General features: G+C 48.2%; 1 protein-coding gene across 1 annotated transcript in view; it reads right to left on the bottom strand.

Annotated features, from left to right (window-relative positions):
• SDC2 (syndecan 2) overlaps nt 1-16,933 on the bottom strand; it is a 62,613-nt gene extending 45,680 nt beyond the window's left edge. The window contains exon 1 of the mRNA XM_075494991.1: nt 16,606-16,933. Within this exon, the coding sequence (XP_075351106.1) occupies nt 16,606-16,665 (60 nt within the window). The 5' untranslated portion in view covers nt 16,666-16,933. The remainder of the gene's footprint in view (nt 1-16,605) is intronic.
• Nucleotides 16,934-17,554: the final 621 nt, after the last annotated feature.

The raw sequence follows: 17,554 nt of genomic DNA, 5'->3' as shown, positions 1-17,554 counted from the left end.
TGGTGTTTCCAAGACTGCCTGGAATTACAAACACACTAAGGAGGGTATGAAGGGACAGATCCATAGATGTTTTCAAAATTAGGCTCCTTACCAAAATACATATTTACTTGTTTGACCATGATGCTGCCAAAAGAGACACACTGTCCTTTTGGAAAATGTCATCCATTTCACAACTTTCCCGAAAATACACTTTCTTATGCTTTTGTGAACACCTTAGCATACAAACACAAGCATCAAAAATACAAGAAAACAAACTAAGAGTCACAAACCGCCAGAGTTTCTTAATCATGAGCTGCTTCTCCCAGCATCAGAAAAAAAATAAATCCTGCTCTGCTTGGCATGCCAGCGTATTATTTTAAATAAGTAGGAGGGCTGAAAGAAAGTCCCCCTTTATCTCCCAAACCCCAAGAGAAAATGAAGGAGGTATTTCCAGAGCATGTAATCAATGACCATCCAGTGAAGCCTATTCATTTTGGTCAGGCTTTGCAAGTCCTGCACCACACCTAATGAACACACTGCCTTCTTCTGATGCCTCTTACACTGCCAGCAGGAGAAGATTAAAAATAATTACGGAAAAAGAAAACAAAATAGCCCTAAAAAATTATTATTGGAACACTTCTCCCCTTAATTTCCTTGGTGTTTGTTCCTTCTCCCTTGGAAGAAGCTGCCACCTCATGCAAGAGGTCAGCCTTACAGTTTCAGCCTCTACTTGCATTGTAAGGAAAAAAAAACCTCAAGAATTTTGGAAACGGAGGTGTGCGGGATCTCTGCCGCATAAGCGGGGACTTGGCACACCCCAGCCATCCTTCCTGCAAGGGTTCAGGTTAACCAGTCCCCCTGGGAAAGCCTGCATGCAACCGTGGCTGTCGTGGCCTACACTGCTTAGTCTTCTGCTCATGGGAGATTTGTTATTGGGGCACCTAGTGCTCCAGACCTTCTAAGAGTAAAAATCATGAGGTACAAAAGTTGTTTGTCAGATATTCATGCTTCCTCACTGCTGAGCAGTTTCTCCGCTTCAAAACGCACGTCTTCCAACACAGTCCCCGCACAGCACAGGCTTCGTGCAAGTTAGGTGTGACTGAGAAAAGATAAAAGGATAAGCTAGGTCCTTTGAAACAACCAAGCAGCTGCAAGCCAGGAAATAGGGAGTTCATGCTCTACCAATACCTTAACTCTCACCCCGTTTCTTTGCCCTGACGGGAGTATCGGCACTGCTCAGCGCGTACTCTCAACTCTGGAAACGTTTCACGTCATTGATCACAAATGAAGTGAGATACAGATATGCTTTTCCATAAGCTGGAGCCGGCTCTGTGGCCAGGGAAAGGGGAGGCTTCCAGTGGTGCTGGCAGCCTGGTGGAACAGGAGGGCTGCGTGGAGGGAGGTCGTGGCGAGGAAGGAGCCTCCTGCAAACCCTGCAGCTGGAGACTGCCCGCCTTCCCTCCCGCTGCAGCCCCACCTGCCCCGGGCTTTTACAGCCAACTCTTAAAATGCACTCAGAGAAACTCCTGGTGAACTTCATCAGACCTGTGTAATTCAAGTTTAATCAAGTTGATCTTCTCAGAGTCCTTTTGCTCCTTGTTCTTGCCTATCCTAACCAGAAAGGTGATGTGGCGGTCGGCATGAAGCAGCTAAAGCTCCACTTTCTGTACAGTGAGGCTCAGCAATCAGAAGGTTATTCTTGCCTTTCCCCACCGCAATTTTTAAATCTCTCGTGCCTGCTGTCTTTACAGATTCAAGCTTCCCAGTTCAACCTCTGATGCTGTCTGTTGCAGCAGACCCTTCCGCAGAGGGCTGGGAAAAGGACCCCTCTGCCTTGAAGGAAAGCAGGGCTTACAGCCCTCTGACTGCTCCGGGAGCATGGCTCTGGCAATCCAAAAACCAAGCCTAAGACTAGTTTTCTCTGAAGAGGAACCTATTAAGAAAAGGCTTTGTACCAGAGGATGATTCCTAAAACTTTAGTCACAATCCCACAATAAAGCCCAGGACTAGTAATTTCTCATGGTCTTCATTTATCTTATTCTTTCACACAAACCTCTTCCCCACACATGCTTGCCCTTCATCACTGGAAACAAACTGCACCCAAAACCCAGCCAAGTATTTTTGTGTTCTTCTGTGGCTAAGACACCCGCAGAAGTTTTTGTTTAAAAATAAAATAAAATCAACTAGTATATTAGAAGCGAGGTATAAATAGAGCTCAGAGAGGACTCTCATAGCCTGCTCCTCCAACACGCTTCTCCTGAACAGCACACCGATGCTATTTCAGGTAGCACCTCCCATTCTTCACTCCTGAGCATCTCAACGTGTGTCAGCTTAAGTAGCCAAAGAAAGAAATGGTTACTTAAGGGCAAGTGTAAATACCTCGGACGGGGTGGGAGGGAGAGAGGGCTGTGTTAGCAGGTTGCTCAGCACGCAGGGTGTGGAGAAGCGAGCACCCAGAGAGCAGCTGCTGAGCCGCAGATAATCCCCCTGGACGCGCTGGAGCCCACCCTTCCTCCTCCCGCCGTGCCACGCTCGGCACCTACAGCGGGAGCACAAGCACCCCAGGGAGAAACCGCTTCCCTCCCCGCGCTGCCTGCCTTGAAAGCGTTCATTGCTGCGAGCACCCGCCCGTGCTCTCGGGGCAGCGATACTCCACATTTTCCCCTCTGGTATCCATGGAAAGAGATTAGCACTCCAATATTTCATTAGCCAACAGCGCTAAGTATTCCACCAACTTGCGGAAAGAGTAAAAGCACTGAGGTTAATGTATTTGGTGAGGCTCTGTCCAACGGTTTGGGATATTTTGTTTCAGCATAGCATACGGAAAGCAGCTGTCACCTTGATTACAGTGCCCTCAGTAACCTGATACTTGTCCAACTAATCCTAACTTCAGCCGGCTCCCCCTCCATTTGAGCAAGCACAGTTACTGATCACTTAAACAGTCAAATGGTGATTTGCACAAAAATAAGTCTTGAAGTGATGCTGTTGGTCAGAGGAGGAGCACCGGCTTCATCAGCACTTTGCACCCACCATTCCCGTCCTTCCCTAGTCTGAGAGGAGAATACAAAAGCTTCCAAGAAAACCTGAAGAGCAGAGAGGAACGCCAAGCTGCAAAGTTTGGCTCCACATACTCACTTTCCAAAAACCAAAAGGGATGAGGGACGCGGTGCTCAAATCATCCACGTCTGCTTAAACACTTGGTTCACGTGCTCCAGTACTGTTTGACACAGCTGACGAGTCAAAGATGGAGCTAGTATCCCTGATACAGGGACTCTTTTCCACCCCAGACCAGTCACCTCCAGGGTTTTCCTTGAATTATGGTCTGGCCAAGACGTGCCAGCAGTCCAGCATCTCCTCCCTGCCAAGAGCTCTGCCAGTACTTCGGTCACTCCCAACCATCCCCATCCCCGTCGCGGTCCCCCCCCGCTCCCCCCTTTTCACTGCCGCAGGCTGAGCGAGCAGAAGGATTCCTGAGGGTGGGCAAAGGACCAGAGCAGGCCCAGTTTTTCATCTACCTTTTCTTCTGCTCTTGGATCTTGTACTTGCAACACGAGACTGAAGAGCGGTGCCAATGCTAACAGCTACCTGGCTTGCCTGACAGCACAAAAGCAGCAGGGAGAAAGGGAAAAAAAAAAAATCAGTCTAATGAGGTTGGAAGCATAAGACATTACAGAGAAAAAGAGCAAATAAAGAACTTAAGATACAAATTACAATTAAGTGCACTGCCATGTACTGCACGGCATTGCTCAAAAATACCATTAGTACGAGTCAAAAACCCCACACTGAACAAAAAGCGACAAAACTGGTAGTCTTACACCACCACTGCGGTGATGATGGCATGAGAAAACGTAAAAGTGACAGGTTAGAATTTAAAAGCCCTCAGTTCAGGTTGCATTGTTTGTTTTTATCTTCTGATAAAAAACAGCCTCCAGCTACACAGACAATAACACGGAGCACTACCCATCGCTGCAGTACACTCTATCGTACCACCCATTGAAAAATAGACTTCCTTTTTCCCCATTTTCTTTTGAAGACAAAAGCCCATTAAGACATAATGTTGTTACATCTGCTTTGATTTATCCAAAGGAAAGTCAAAGCACTTATGCTATATGCTTTAACTGATAAATTTACATAGCTCCGTGGACAATGTTTTATAATTTAATGGTTTATTTCCCTGGAAAAGAAAGCAAACTTTTATTTATAAGCTGCTTCACATTTCAGAGATGTTCAGCATAACAGAAAGTCTTTACTCGTACACTCAGAGCCAGCACCACACTTCAGGCTTTGCAATTAGTCACAAAAAGACCCAGCAAATAACAAAAAGTCTTAAGGAAAGCTAATTGACAACTGCAAAGCGCAGGAGAAGGGCCCGCCTCTGCTTAATTGAAGGTCATTTCTGTTAAGCTGCATGCTATATTTACCACCTGGCTTGTAATGGCTGCTTTTATTCAAATGCTTTGCGGTAAAATATACGCACGTGTAGGGGATGAAGACTTTATCACTGAAACCTTCTGCAAGAAATTAGGGGAACGAGGAAGGCTCGCACACTTCTGCAGCAAAATTAGGTCAGGACGCCTTTGAACGGCTCCATCTGAAGGCTTTGCCAGACTTCAGATCAAATACTTTTTAGAGCATTAGACCCAATGGCTTAAGAGATGAACTTCTATACTGCTGATAATTATTACCAGTACTGTGCGTTGCTGCCTCCCTCTCCACCTGTGGATAATTATAAATAGCCTACATTTTCCAGTCCCTGACATATGTCACTCGGTTAATAGCCCTTGCAAAACCCATCCTTTCTAACCATGGGTCACACATTTCAAATGCGATGACCACATAACTCCACACAGATTGGGAAATTATGACTTGCCCCCCACATACTCTTAACTAAACACTCCCTGAATATACATGTATGGCTAAATGACATTAGCATCATGTCATTAATGATGTGAAGCTGGAAAGTGCCAAGTTGGCAATTCAAATGCAAACCTGTCCCTGCCCTCTGGTGCCTACGTACAGCCCCGAACCATGCGGCCAGGGAGCAATCACTGCCACCGGCTCCGTCACCTCCTGCCCCGCCAGAGCACGGTCAGCCCCCGGGCTGACGCTCTCCTCCATGCCAGCTCCTGCTCTTAATGGGCTTCAGGGCTATCCCCAAATAAAGCATACTCCAGTAGTCAAGCTGGGAGGGCAAATGCCAAAGAACTGTCCCCAGATACATAAAGCCGTTAATTATACACCTCTTCCCCACCCAGCCTCAAGGCTCACACCTCGGGGAATGGGCAATAGAGCCCACCAGCCCCCGCATCCCCACCAGCCCCACATGTTTGTGTAAAACTTCATTAATAAATTAATCTGTAAATTAACTACGACAATGCCAAAACCCCAAAACTGAATGCTTCAAGGAGTAAAAGGGGGTTATATAGCCAAAACAGTAACTCTGGGGTCAAATTCACCTTTTGTGGAGCTTAACAGCATAAGACTGGCAGTAAGAAAATTGAGGCATTCAGAATTTTAAGTCTTTAAAAACGCAGACTTTTCCTTTTTGGTTTTTTTTTTAAGCTCTTAAAATTCACAGCTGAGTTCACTCTAGCAAGCTTGCTTGTTGGGAGGGTTGTTAAGATACACAGAAACATCCACCTCCAGTTTCCTACCGCTCCTTGTTTTGCTCTCCCGTTAGGTGACACTACTAATTGTACAGCTGCTACAGCTAGCTGCCGGAGACTGCTCTACGGAGGCTTTCCAATTAGATTAGCTGAATTAAATAACAAGAGAGAGGGGGAGAGAGAGAGAGGGATTAGCTTTTTCTGTGTATCTCTAGGAAGCCACAGAGAAATCCCAAAAAATATTCTTGCTAATCCTCCCTCAGGACCCCTTCATCTCTGATCGCAAATACAGAAATGCCATGCGAGCCACTCTACTACACAGGAACTGTGCCTGCTCTGACTGTCTGTACAGCCACAATCTTCATGACAAGGGATCCCACCTACTTTTTTTGAGACTGACAGCGTCTGCCAGAAGAAGTTTTCTCCTCAGTCTTCCTCAGGTTCAAGTCAAATACCTTCACACATTTAAACCAGTGGAGATAAGATCCTCAGATGTTAATATGAAACAAGAAGTAACATGGTGAAGAAGTATCACAAAGACTCCTATCTGTATATTATAGAAGCACCACATTTTTTCCCAAACTAAGATTTTTTTCTGTCATAACCCAAAGCTGCCTAATTCTTCCAGTGCAGACAGAGAAGGTCAGAAAAACAAAAAATAAAATGATAGGCACATGACCTCAGTACCATTAGTAAATATTCACAAGCCCAGAAGACTTCTTTAACCCACAGGCAAGATTCATGGTTCTCAAAAAAAGCATCAGGAAACCTTCATCACTATTAAGTTTACCTGGCTTTTGGTACATGACAATTTAAGCCACCAGGCAGAAGACCAATTACAGGTGTCCACCAGAAGAGACCTACATCAAGATGCCAAGTCACCAGCTCTTGGTTAAGTGGGAGAGATACGGTCAAGAAAGCAGCATTAGTGAAAGCACAAAACCCCAAATAAGCCAAGGGTAGAATAAGCTTTTCAGGTTGTGAGTCACAGTAGGAACAGGAACAAAAGGCAAGAAAGGTCATTTCCCCTTTCTAATGCCCTACAGTTACAAAACAGACGAGAAGTGGTATTTTCAGCCCAGGAATACTGTTAAGAGTACTGTCTCAAACCATTTTGGACCCAATGCTCTTGCATTACCAGGAGCTCAGACGTTCCCTTCATCCGGTGAGGCCCAGCACAGTGGCACGGGCACAGCTCTGCCTCCCCACCCCAGCAGAAAGGCTATTTATCAGCGAGCCTGAGCCTCGGCAAAGGCACAGGGATCCCCCCTTGCAGAACATAGCCCTGTTCTTCAACACTAAACACCACCAGAGAGAAAGGCACTTCCAATAGGCAGCACGACTGGACACAGCCAGTCATACTTAACTTTAACACCCTATCTCCTCCAGCATCCTGCATGCTTTAAGGAGGTTAAGTCTGTTTCTAACAGGTGGCCAATGGTACCTTACTTTCCTCACCCTCAAACCCTGCACAGTCAGGCCATTAAGCAGTAATGAGGTATCCCAACATGATTCAATAGGTTGGAGATAAGGCTGTTAAATGGTATCAGTATATTTTTTATAGTCAGTTTTCAGAGTTGCTGCTTCTTCAACGCCCTCATGTCATCCCTCCCCTCTGCACGCCAACACACGCTCTGTGCTGCTCCACAGGAAGGGCAAGCAGCTCCTACCAGAAGAGCAGAAACCATCTCATGGTTTGCCGCTGGGCTTCCTCACCCACCTCCTCCTCACTGCCAAACTCTCTGGAAACTTCTGGAGGCCTCTGCCACGTTTTCACGCAGCAGACAGACATACTGTGTTCAGTTTTGGGCCCCCCACTACAAGAGGGATATTGAGGTACTGGAGTGTGTACAGAGAAGGGCAACGAAGCTGGTGAAGGGTCTGGAGCAGAAGTCTTATGAGGAGCGGCTGAGGGAGCTGGGGTTGTTTAGCCTGGAGAAAAGGAGGCTGAGGGGAGACCTCATCGCTCTCTACAACTACCTGAAAGGAGGTTGTAGAGAGGTGGGGGTCGGTCTCTTCTCCCAGGTAACAAGTGATAGGACAAGAGGAAATGGCCTCAAGTTGTGCCAGGGGAGGTTTAGACTGGATATTAGGAAATTTTTCTTCACCGAGAGGGTTATCAAGCATTGGAACAGGCTGCCCAGGGAAGTGGTTGAGTCGCCATCCCTGGAGGTATTTAAAGGATGTTTGGATGAGGTACTTAGAGACATGGTGTAGTGGTGGTTTTTGGCAGTGTTAGGTTTATGGTTGGGCTCGATGATCTTAAAGGTCTTTTCCAACCTATATGATTCTGTGATTCTGTGATTCTGTGATGTCCACCAAAGAGTTTTGGTCAAAAGGGAGGAAAAGGCAAATTCAATTGACCCAAGCTGCATCATGGACAGACAACTTCAGCTGAGCCAGGAGTCCATTCGGGTCACAACAGCTCTGGTGTGACCTCCCAGCCTGGCCAGGTCAGGTACAGACTATGCTAACCACTATTCCCAGTTTTCCTCTTTAGAACAACATTTTTCCAAGTCATTCACATTTTTGCAGCAACGACCTTGCATGTCCCCTTACCGGGGCTTTGAGGGCAGAGGGAAGGCTGTGCTGGAGAATCAAACCATAAGCACCTGCGGCAGCTACAGAGGATCAAATCATACATAGGGAGGAAAACTGTTACGAAATTGCTGTAGTAAATCACAAGTGAAGAAACAAGAGGAATACCATTTGTAAAGACCACCTTCTGTTTAAGGCTTTTTCTCCTAGTAAGTAAGGTCAGAGAAGCTGCTCTTCCCATCCTAATTCAGGCCAGGAGAATTAAGACAATTTTGAGAACAATTCTGTTCTGTTTATTTAACTGGGAGTCCTCCTCATGTTCTGCAGGGCATTTCTTTTCCTGACACGTGAAAGACACACTGCCTTTTGTAAAAGATACACACACAAAAGTATATAAAATAAAAATATATGTAAAATAGAGATCTATGTAGAATAAAGATCTGTATAAAATACACACACACACACACACAAAGTTTCAAAGACCTTCCAAGATAGAACTGCAACAGCTGCAGAGAGCTCAGTGCTGAATGCTCTGTGGAAGACAGTCTCCATGACCACATTAATTTCAAATGTACTCCAAAAAGTTTTGTTTCATGACATTTCAGATGTTGTATTCAAAAAAATCAGCCTTCACAGATGAGAAATAATCAAAGAGCACATGACTGGAAAATTATAAGCAGCTCCACCAAAGACAAGAATTTAGAAGATATACATGGCACTTTAGTAACTTTTCCTATCTACCTCCAGTACCAGTCATCTTTCTTGTTCTACCATGGAGAAAGAGATTTGTGAGTTCCACATGTGTCCTGGTTTCAGCTAGGACAGAGTTAATTTTATTCCCAGTAGCTGGTATAGTGCTGTGTGCTGGATTTAGTATGAGCATAATGTTGGTAACACACTGATGTTTTAGTTGTTGCTAAGTAGTGCTTACACCAGTCCAGGACTTTTCAGCTTCCCCTGCTCTGCCAGGGGCACAAGAAGCTGGGAGGGGGCACAGCCAGGACAGCTGACCCCAACTGGCCAAAGGGCTATGCCATACCATATGGCGTCATGCTCAGTATAGAAACTGGGGGGGTTGGCTGGGGAGCAGCAACCGCTGCTTGGGGATGGGCTGGGCATCAGTCAGTGGGGTGGTGAGCAACTGCATTGTGCATCACTTGGTTTGTACCTTATTTTATCATTATTATTATTATTATTATTATTTTCTCTTCCTCTGCTGTCCTATTAAACTGTCTTTATCTCAACCCACAGGTTTTATTTTTTTTCCAATTCTCCCCCCATCCCACCGCGGGGAGGGTGAGTGAGCAGCTGTGTAGCTGCTGACTGGGGTTAAACCACGACAACGTGCTACAGGTGCTTAAGTCACTAGTGATCCTAAAGCATTAATCTTCTAACATTGTATGCTGCCACAGCAGTTCTTGAGAACTTTTCACTTTCTTACAATGAGACTTACGCAAGCCAGTTACTAACATAACCAAATTTCACACACCCTGTCCATGGATGCTCCTTCTCCTTGCCGCACGCTTCCATTCACTGTGCTTGCACTGCCACCAGTGGCAAGTACCGAGTGCCCCTGAGCTCCCAACTGGGAGGAGACAGCGTCCCACGGCCAGGACAGGACCTGAGTGTTCTGCAACCTTCCTTCCCCAGAAAACTCAGAATCTTGCTTCTCAGCAGCATTATTTTATGCACATCCTTGCTGCAGGAATTATACACTATTATTATTTATAGGGCTAAGCCATACCTATTTTTATTTATGCAATGTCACAAATTTATATTCAACAGAAGCTTGATTTTCGGATGTCCCAATGATGATGCATTTCCATTACTTTGAACTAGCTTCACCTTTCCGCTTTGCTTCCCTTGCAGGTTTCCATTTTAAATAGTAAGAACACCATCAATGTCACACCTCCGCACCTGCATATTTGAACGTGGAACTGCACAACACTTAAAAGGGATTTGAAAGGAAAGGCTTTGCGGAGGCTTTCACCTGGTAATCAGTTTAAGTGACACACTGATTCTGGGATCTCCACATCCAGAGCAAGCAGAGATAAACAACCCAGCAAAGGAAGAATCTCCTGGACATCTCTCCTCTCCGCAGCCTGCAAGATACGCCATGTATTCAAACCCATTATTAGCCTTCCCCTGCAAACCCCAGTCCAAAAAGCAAACAAGACTCAGCTCTTAAAGCCAAAAGAGATCGAGCGCACGGGGCTTGGCTGGTCATAGCTGTGCCCTCCAGCTGCTGTGTCCAGCCAGCTGTTCCTGCAGGTACTGCAGAGTCACCACAGCCGGATTTAATGCAGCTCAGCCCAAAGAAAAAGGAGAGCTTGCTTCTACTTGTGCAACTAATGGAGGGACATAAGCAGACATACCAGAGAAGATCCTGGGGAAGGTAGAGAGATGGAAGACCTAGTTAGGTTATTCATTCATGTGGCAGCAAGCACATTACATTTTTCTTCTCTCTTGAAACATCCTTAGTCTTGAGACTACACCAGTCATGCACCCAACTGCTCCCCAAGAAGTACTTCACCTCCCAGGCTATATTGCTTTAGCAGCACTGTTTCCTACAGCTCTGCGAGACCATTACGGTCACACTTCTGAAATACACTTCAAAGATTAAGGATGGGCCACTTCACACCGATCTGAAAGGTGACAAGCAACCTCCATGAGTGTGGAAGCACCTCTAGAGAAAATAATGCTTTACTATGGTTAATCAAGCAGGAACAAAACATGTCTGACAACATAGTATTTAAATACAGACAATACATTCTGGTTGTTAACCACAATGCTGGTTTCTGAACATTTTGATTCAGTTCCTGTGTATACCACAGGCTGTTTGACCTTCTGCAAGTCCCTTTGTCTCCCTACCTTTAATAAGAGTACAAAGTATGTATTTATCTTCACGCTCACAACTCAAACACAGCCAAACAGGTTTTTATTTGAACTTTCCCAAATCAATTCACCTTTAGAACAAAACAATTTAGCTTAGAAGGGAGATTTCTGAAGAAGTTGTTTATATATAAACTAAAAATAGTGATTTCAGATGGAGCGTCCAGCTCAGGCTTTAGTTAAGCACAGCTTACGTGACACACTAATAGCCTATCTACAGTCAAGGCCAAGTTCTCCAGATTCATCACCGCCCTATTAGTCACTATTTCACTTTAAATGAACCCCCTACTTGAGATGTCAACAAAAATCATTTGTTCAGTGCAAAAATACTTGTTGCAAACGGTTGTTAAACGCTATTTTTTCCTCCTACTGCAATCAGTTTTCCAATACTTTTGAGGATTACATGTATTTTGTATTTCTGCCTAAATATCTAGTATGCTTTTGAAAGCATCCCTCAGGGCTGAGCTAATAAAGAAAACAACATACGTAAAGAGAACTGTCATTATTACAGGGTCAAACACTAATGCAGTCTTTACTCGAGATATTGCAAATTACACTTCAATGGGAGCAAGAGAAATCTTGTTCCCAAATCACTGTTAGTGCCATGTAACCTATGAATAAATTACTAGTCCTGAAAAGATTATAGACAGCAGTTTATCATCATCTTGTAAGCATGGGCCAAAGATAACCAAACAACAAGCTGTTCGCAGAACAGCCTAAAGTAATTCTCTCATATTCGCTACAACACGGAGAGCAAAGCAACTTGACTGTGGACCAAACTGCTTGCTCATGACTTGTGCATTCTCTCTCAAATGCGGCAGCACAGAGGACATCTTTATGACTTACATTCAAGCAGGGTCTTACATGGGGCCTTGAATAAGCTTGTCAGCCTCAAACACAACATTTCTGTTAAAAATCATAGTCAGTCAAAGCTATTCAGAAGACAAAAGAGTACTTTTCCGTAACTAGACAAGAGCCCTTTGTTCAGCCGCTGAGCCTTACTAAAGCCTGTAATTCTTTGCCGTAAGGAAAATGTTTAAACTGGCCAATGGCAAAAGTCAATTTGGTGAGATAATGTAATTAATAAATGCCATCCATATGCCTCTGCTTGACGTTTTATAAAGACAATTGGCCATCAAGAGCAGGGCAAACAGAGAGCTCTGCAAATGACTGGCTGCTCCGCAGAGAGCTCAGCTGCTGCAGGGAGGAACAAGCTCTTCTCCAGGCTCAGGATTCCCTGCCAAAACACCATGTTCCCCACCAACGACGGCAGGTAGCCTTCCACCGTCCTCTCTGGTGGCATTAGATTGTAGCTGGGTGTTTGAAGTGGGGCTTTTCAAAACTCACACCTCTGCTAGCCAAGAAATTAGGCCTTGATCTGGTCATCCTGAGATTACATTTAAGATTAGGACCACAGAGACTTAGATCCATCAAAACTTCAAACAAACCCAAGGTTTATGGCTCATTCTCCAAAATCCACCATCTTTATCCCATTAGCTGCAGCAATTGCCTCAAACCTACCACAGAGGTATCATCTGCCCAAGAACCACAATCCCAGTACCCGACTTCAAACCCCGAGATATTTGTCCCGACTTGCTCCTGAAGACGAGGCTCTCATCTACTTCCTCGATAAGGATCTAGAAAAAAATGCAGAGAAAACATCTCTGCACTTTAGGCCTCAATATTGTCAGTTCCAATGCAGACCTCGAGGCTAAGATATTAAAAAGAGAAACTGCTTCTGTGTTTGATCTTGGGTCAGGAATCATCTGTTCTTTAATTTTCAAAAGATAAGCTAACCTGGGAGGGAAACCTATTCCCAGAAAGTGGCTCCTGAGAACATCCAGATAAGGGGTGGCTTCATTGCAGCACCAGAATCGTAATACCCAAGACTGGTGGCAAAAAGCAGAGCTCCCCCGAATTTCCAGTGCACAGCAGTGCAGGCGGCTGTTGGATGGGAGCACCCAGATGTTCAGCCAGAGCAAGGGAAGCAGCCATGGCAGATGCTGCTGGCTGATTCGAGACGCTGCCAAGCCACAAGAAGCAATGGATGGATATTTATTAATTCTACAGTGAGAAGAAAAAGCTCACGTGAGTTGAGGAAGGGTGGAAATAAATCAAGACTAAAAAATTTCCTACCTTTCTTTGGAACTTACTTGGCAATGCAGATTTAACATGCTTAGGAGACACACGCACGGCATATAAATCTGAAACACCACCTATCTCTTCAGCCCTTCTCTCTTCTCCTCTAATTACTGTCTCCAAAGTCTAGCGGCATTTTTCAAAAAAACATTCCTCCTCTCCAACACACCATTAATTTTCCAAATTCCAAATGCAAAGTAACCATTAGAAACAAATGCAGGAAAATTATAGCATTGTGCTTCTAAAATACTAAATATTTCTGAATAATATACCAAATATTACCCTTGGATCATCTTTCAATAACTACATTTATGCCAACAAATCAGTGCTCGGATGCTTACAGAAGAACCAGAAAGACCACCCAGTTGATGCTGATGCCCCAGTGCTCTATTTTACTGAAAGCCTAAAAACCAACCCCACACACGCATTGCTGACGTGAAGCAAAGTCTCCAAACTCCAGAAACCTCACTGAGGAAGAGGAGAGCCGCGATTAACCTCCTGTTAGGAGAGCAGCACTGTCACGCTGCGGTACGCAGAACAACCCGCTAGCCAGCAAAGTTTCCCAACACGTGCTTGGGCTTGCAGAGAGGATTAGACCATCACACAAGCTCTGGAAAACCATTCGTCCCACTGCTGCAAACCAGGATGAAACAGAAAGGTTTATCAGCCTCTTCCGAATGGGAGCTGACAAGTACAGCTGGATATTTGGTGCTGCTCTCTGGTGCTATTAAAATCAGCAAGAGCCGACTCCCGCTATCATCAGGACTGGACCCAACCTTTTAGAAGGCACATCAGGCCTCTCATTTACAGAGTTGGCCTTTTCTTTCCAGCAGTTTCATGTCGCTCTCTTTCCCTCTCCTAAAAGCAAACCAGAAAACCTTCAAGGTAGCTAAAAAGACTATTCTTTGCCATTCAGCCAAGCCTGGGTGAATCCCCCATGTCCTTCCAGGCCTGCCAGAGTCACCAGAGTGACTCTAGTCTGACGTCTCACCGCACTCTCTGCTGATGGCAGCAAACCACCCCGCATGCCCTGGCTGCGATCCACCACCTTTGCAACGCTTGCCACCACGCGCAGGTTGGCACGGACAGGTCAGGCTCCCCCTCACCCTCTGCGTCCCCACCATGTCCCCAAATGGCTGCTCCCCCAGGGGAGCTGGCACGGCGCACCGGAGCGCATCTGCGGCGCGACAGCCCACGTCAGGGCACATAAAGTGCGCACCCAGCACGGACAAACCGCTCCCAGGTTCCGTGGCAGGTCTCATTTCCAGTACATTTTTAACACAGTTCTGACATCTCCTTGGCCCACCCCAGTAAAGGGGTTTGTTGGTTACATGAAGCGAACACAGGGAACTCACTGCTTTCGGAAAAAAAATCTCCTGCTGCCTTCCCCTCCCCAGCTCCAAAAACTCCTGGATAATTTACTTCATCAGAAACGAGATTTTTACCTTACAGCTTTGCCTAGATAATAATAATAGTAACTAGCAGAATCAAACAAAGGAGAAGAAATTTAGAGCTAAAACTACTTGACAGTGCTCCGGAGAGCTAGCAGGTTTTTTTAAGCATCCATATAAAATTCCTCTTATGACCAGGACAGTCTTCTGCAGAGACGACAGATTTGGCATCTATCTTTTCCCAGAGACCGGTCTACAAAATCCTACCTTAAGGGACCATGTAGCTGCTGCCAGACACAGTGAAAGAAAAAAAAAAAAAAAAAGGGTGGGGGGCCAGAGGAAGGAAAAAAACCCACCCTCCCTTCACTTTTCCAATCTCTCCACAACTTTCTGGCAGCAGTGAGGGTGCTGCACCAGGGCCAGGCAGGCTCCCCCTGCCTCGCTCTCCCCCTTACCCCCCGAACCGCCCTGCCCCAGTACGCCCCAACAACCTGCCTCATGCTGCCGCAGCGTGTTCATCCTAAGGCAAAAAAACATAAAACTTAATACTTTACTAATTACTGTGGCAGTTTAATAGTTACTACACCATCAGAGGACTTCCTAATAACAGCGTTTCGATAAAATTAAAAGTATATTGTACCTCATTAGCCAAGGGTGTTTCTGCAGTGCAGTTATCCTTAGTGGAAACAGGAGTCAGTGTTCTACACAACCCTTTTTTAATTAGTCCTTAAGAAAAGTGTTTTGCAATTGTATCCTTAGAAATCCCTAATGATGAGCCAGATTTCACGAAGGCTGTGACTGGGCTAATTTATACAATAGCTAGACAACTTCAAAAGTTAACCCAAGCTAGTGACATTATTTAGTTCAGTGGAGCAGCTCATTTTAATTGGATTAAATTGTCATGCTTTTTTAATTTCATACCGAAACCTCAATTTATTATTTCCTAATATTTGCCCAAACACTGCAACCTTGTCATCCGCATGCCCCCTTCCCCCACGACAATCTCAGATCCACCGATGGAAAAGTCTAAAACCCTCTGGCCAGCCTTCGCCGGCTCCGTGCCGCGGAAGGGTGGGAGCGCTTCGCCGGAGAGCGGCTTTTCCAGAGGTACAAATCCCGGCAGCCGAGTTAATGGCATTAAGCAGAGGTCCCCGGTTAGCAAACACACTTGCGGCTCGGCAGAAGTGTCAACAGCGGCGTTATCCCGAGCATCTCGCAGCAAGCCCGCAGGGGAAGGGCTGGCGGGGCCAGCGGCAGGCTCGGGCTCCGCGCAGCCGGCACTGAGCAGCGGCGGCGCCGCGGCCGGGACAGGCGGCTGGCCGGGAGGCGCGCAGCGCTGCGCACCCGCGCAAGGAGAGGCGCAGCAGCGCGGCGTACCCGAAGGTTCTGGGGGGTCCCGAGCCGCGCAGCCAAGGGTAGTTACAGCTTTTTTTGCTCTTTTTAGCAACCGGACGGGGCGGGTTGAGTTTGCAAGGAGACGCTCCCGTCTCACCGCCGCGGAGCCGGGCGGAGGCGATGTCTTCCTCGGGCGGCCGCTCGGACACGGTGGCCCGGCGGCTCCCAGCGCTGGGCCGGGACGGGTACAAAGCCCCGCGGGACGCAGCGCCCCGAGGGCTCCCGGACCCAACCCCGCGCCGCCGCCGCCCCACGGCCGCCGGGCAGCCCCCCGACCCGCGGCGGCAGGGAAGGAGGCACTGGGGGGGGTCCGGGGCTGGCCGACGGCTGGGTCGTCGCGGCAAACTTCGGGTGAGGGTCGCTGGAGGGCGGCAGGGTGCTCCGCTTGGCTTCGTGGGTGTTAGGGGCCTCTTTTTTTTTTTTTTTTTGGGGGGGGGGGGTCGTCCTGCTGTTCGCAGAGCGCTCAGCTATCAACAGATGTCCCCGCGAACCAGCCCGCTGCCCCGGAGGGCGGCGGCGGCGCCGCGGGGCAGGGCCGGGGCTGCGCGCCCCGCGCTCGGCAGACGGAGCCGAGGCGGCCGCCCCCGTCCCGTCCCGTCCCGTCCCGTCCCGCCGCGCCCCGCGGGGCTGCCACCCCCCTCCCCTCCGCCCGCCCCGGCACTCACCGGCTGCCCGGAGGCGCAGGCCACGAAGCTGACGGTGAGCGCTAGCCACACGCCCCGCATTATTCCCGCGGCGGCCGCCCGGGGCCGGGCACAAAGGAGAAACCGGGGAGCGGCGGCGCCCAGGGGGGCGCGGGGCAGGGCCGCGGGCGCCCTCCGGCCCGGCGCGCTCCTTCGCTCCGCTCCGCTCCGCGCTCCGCTCCGCCGCTGCCGGCGGGCCCGATGCTGCGCGGCGCTGGGGCGCCCGGGCTGCAGGCTGCGCGCTGCCGGCTCCGCCGCCCTCCCTCCGCCCCGAGTGCGCGGCGGCGGCGGCGCGGCTCCCAGTTAAACCCCGCAGAAATTCCTGCAGGATTACAACACAGATTGGCAGCTCCCCCAGCCAGTGGAAGGAGGCGGCGCGCCGCCGCCGGCTCTCGCCCCTCGCAAATTCAAGCAACTTTCCCCCCTCCCCTCCTCCTCCGCCTCCTCCTCCTCCTCCGCCGCCCCGCGCTCCCCTCTCTCGTCCTCCCCCCCAGTGGAAAACATGAGCAGCGCCGCGGGCCGGCCGAGCGAGGGCTGGCCCGCTATAAAAGCGGGGACGTGGAAGGGCTCCCTCTTTTCGAGGGAAACCTGGCCGGTGCCGCGGGATTGCAGCGCTCCGCCGCCGGCTTTCGCATCGCTGGCCCGCGCCACCTCCCCGAGGTAGCCTGGGTGGCAGCGTCAGGTGCCGGAAAAACCAGGCCTGGCGGGAGTTAAAAATCACGGGGAAGGGGGATGTCCCGAAATGGCAGCCCATTTGGGGTCTCCACTTGGCTTTCTGCCCCACGGTTCGGTTTTTCAGACTTTTCTCCCTCAACAAGAAGGCTAGAAACTTTTACGGGTGTGAGGGGGTGGCAAGCAAGAGAGGGCTGCGATTTGCACCTAGGTACATGGATCCAGGAGCTATGTCTTCAAAATAAATATTGCAAGAATT

Source organism: Mycteria americana, chromosome 2 (assembly GCF_035582795.1).
Source record: "Mycteria americana isolate JAX WOST 10 ecotype Jacksonville Zoo and Gardens chromosome 2, USCA_MyAme_1.0, whole genome shotgun sequence".
Lineage (NCBI taxonomy): Eukaryota > Metazoa > Chordata > Aves > Ciconiiformes > Ciconiidae > Mycteria > Mycteria americana.
Note: the sequence above shows the minus strand (reverse complement) of the source record. Positions and strands in the feature narration are given on the sequence as shown.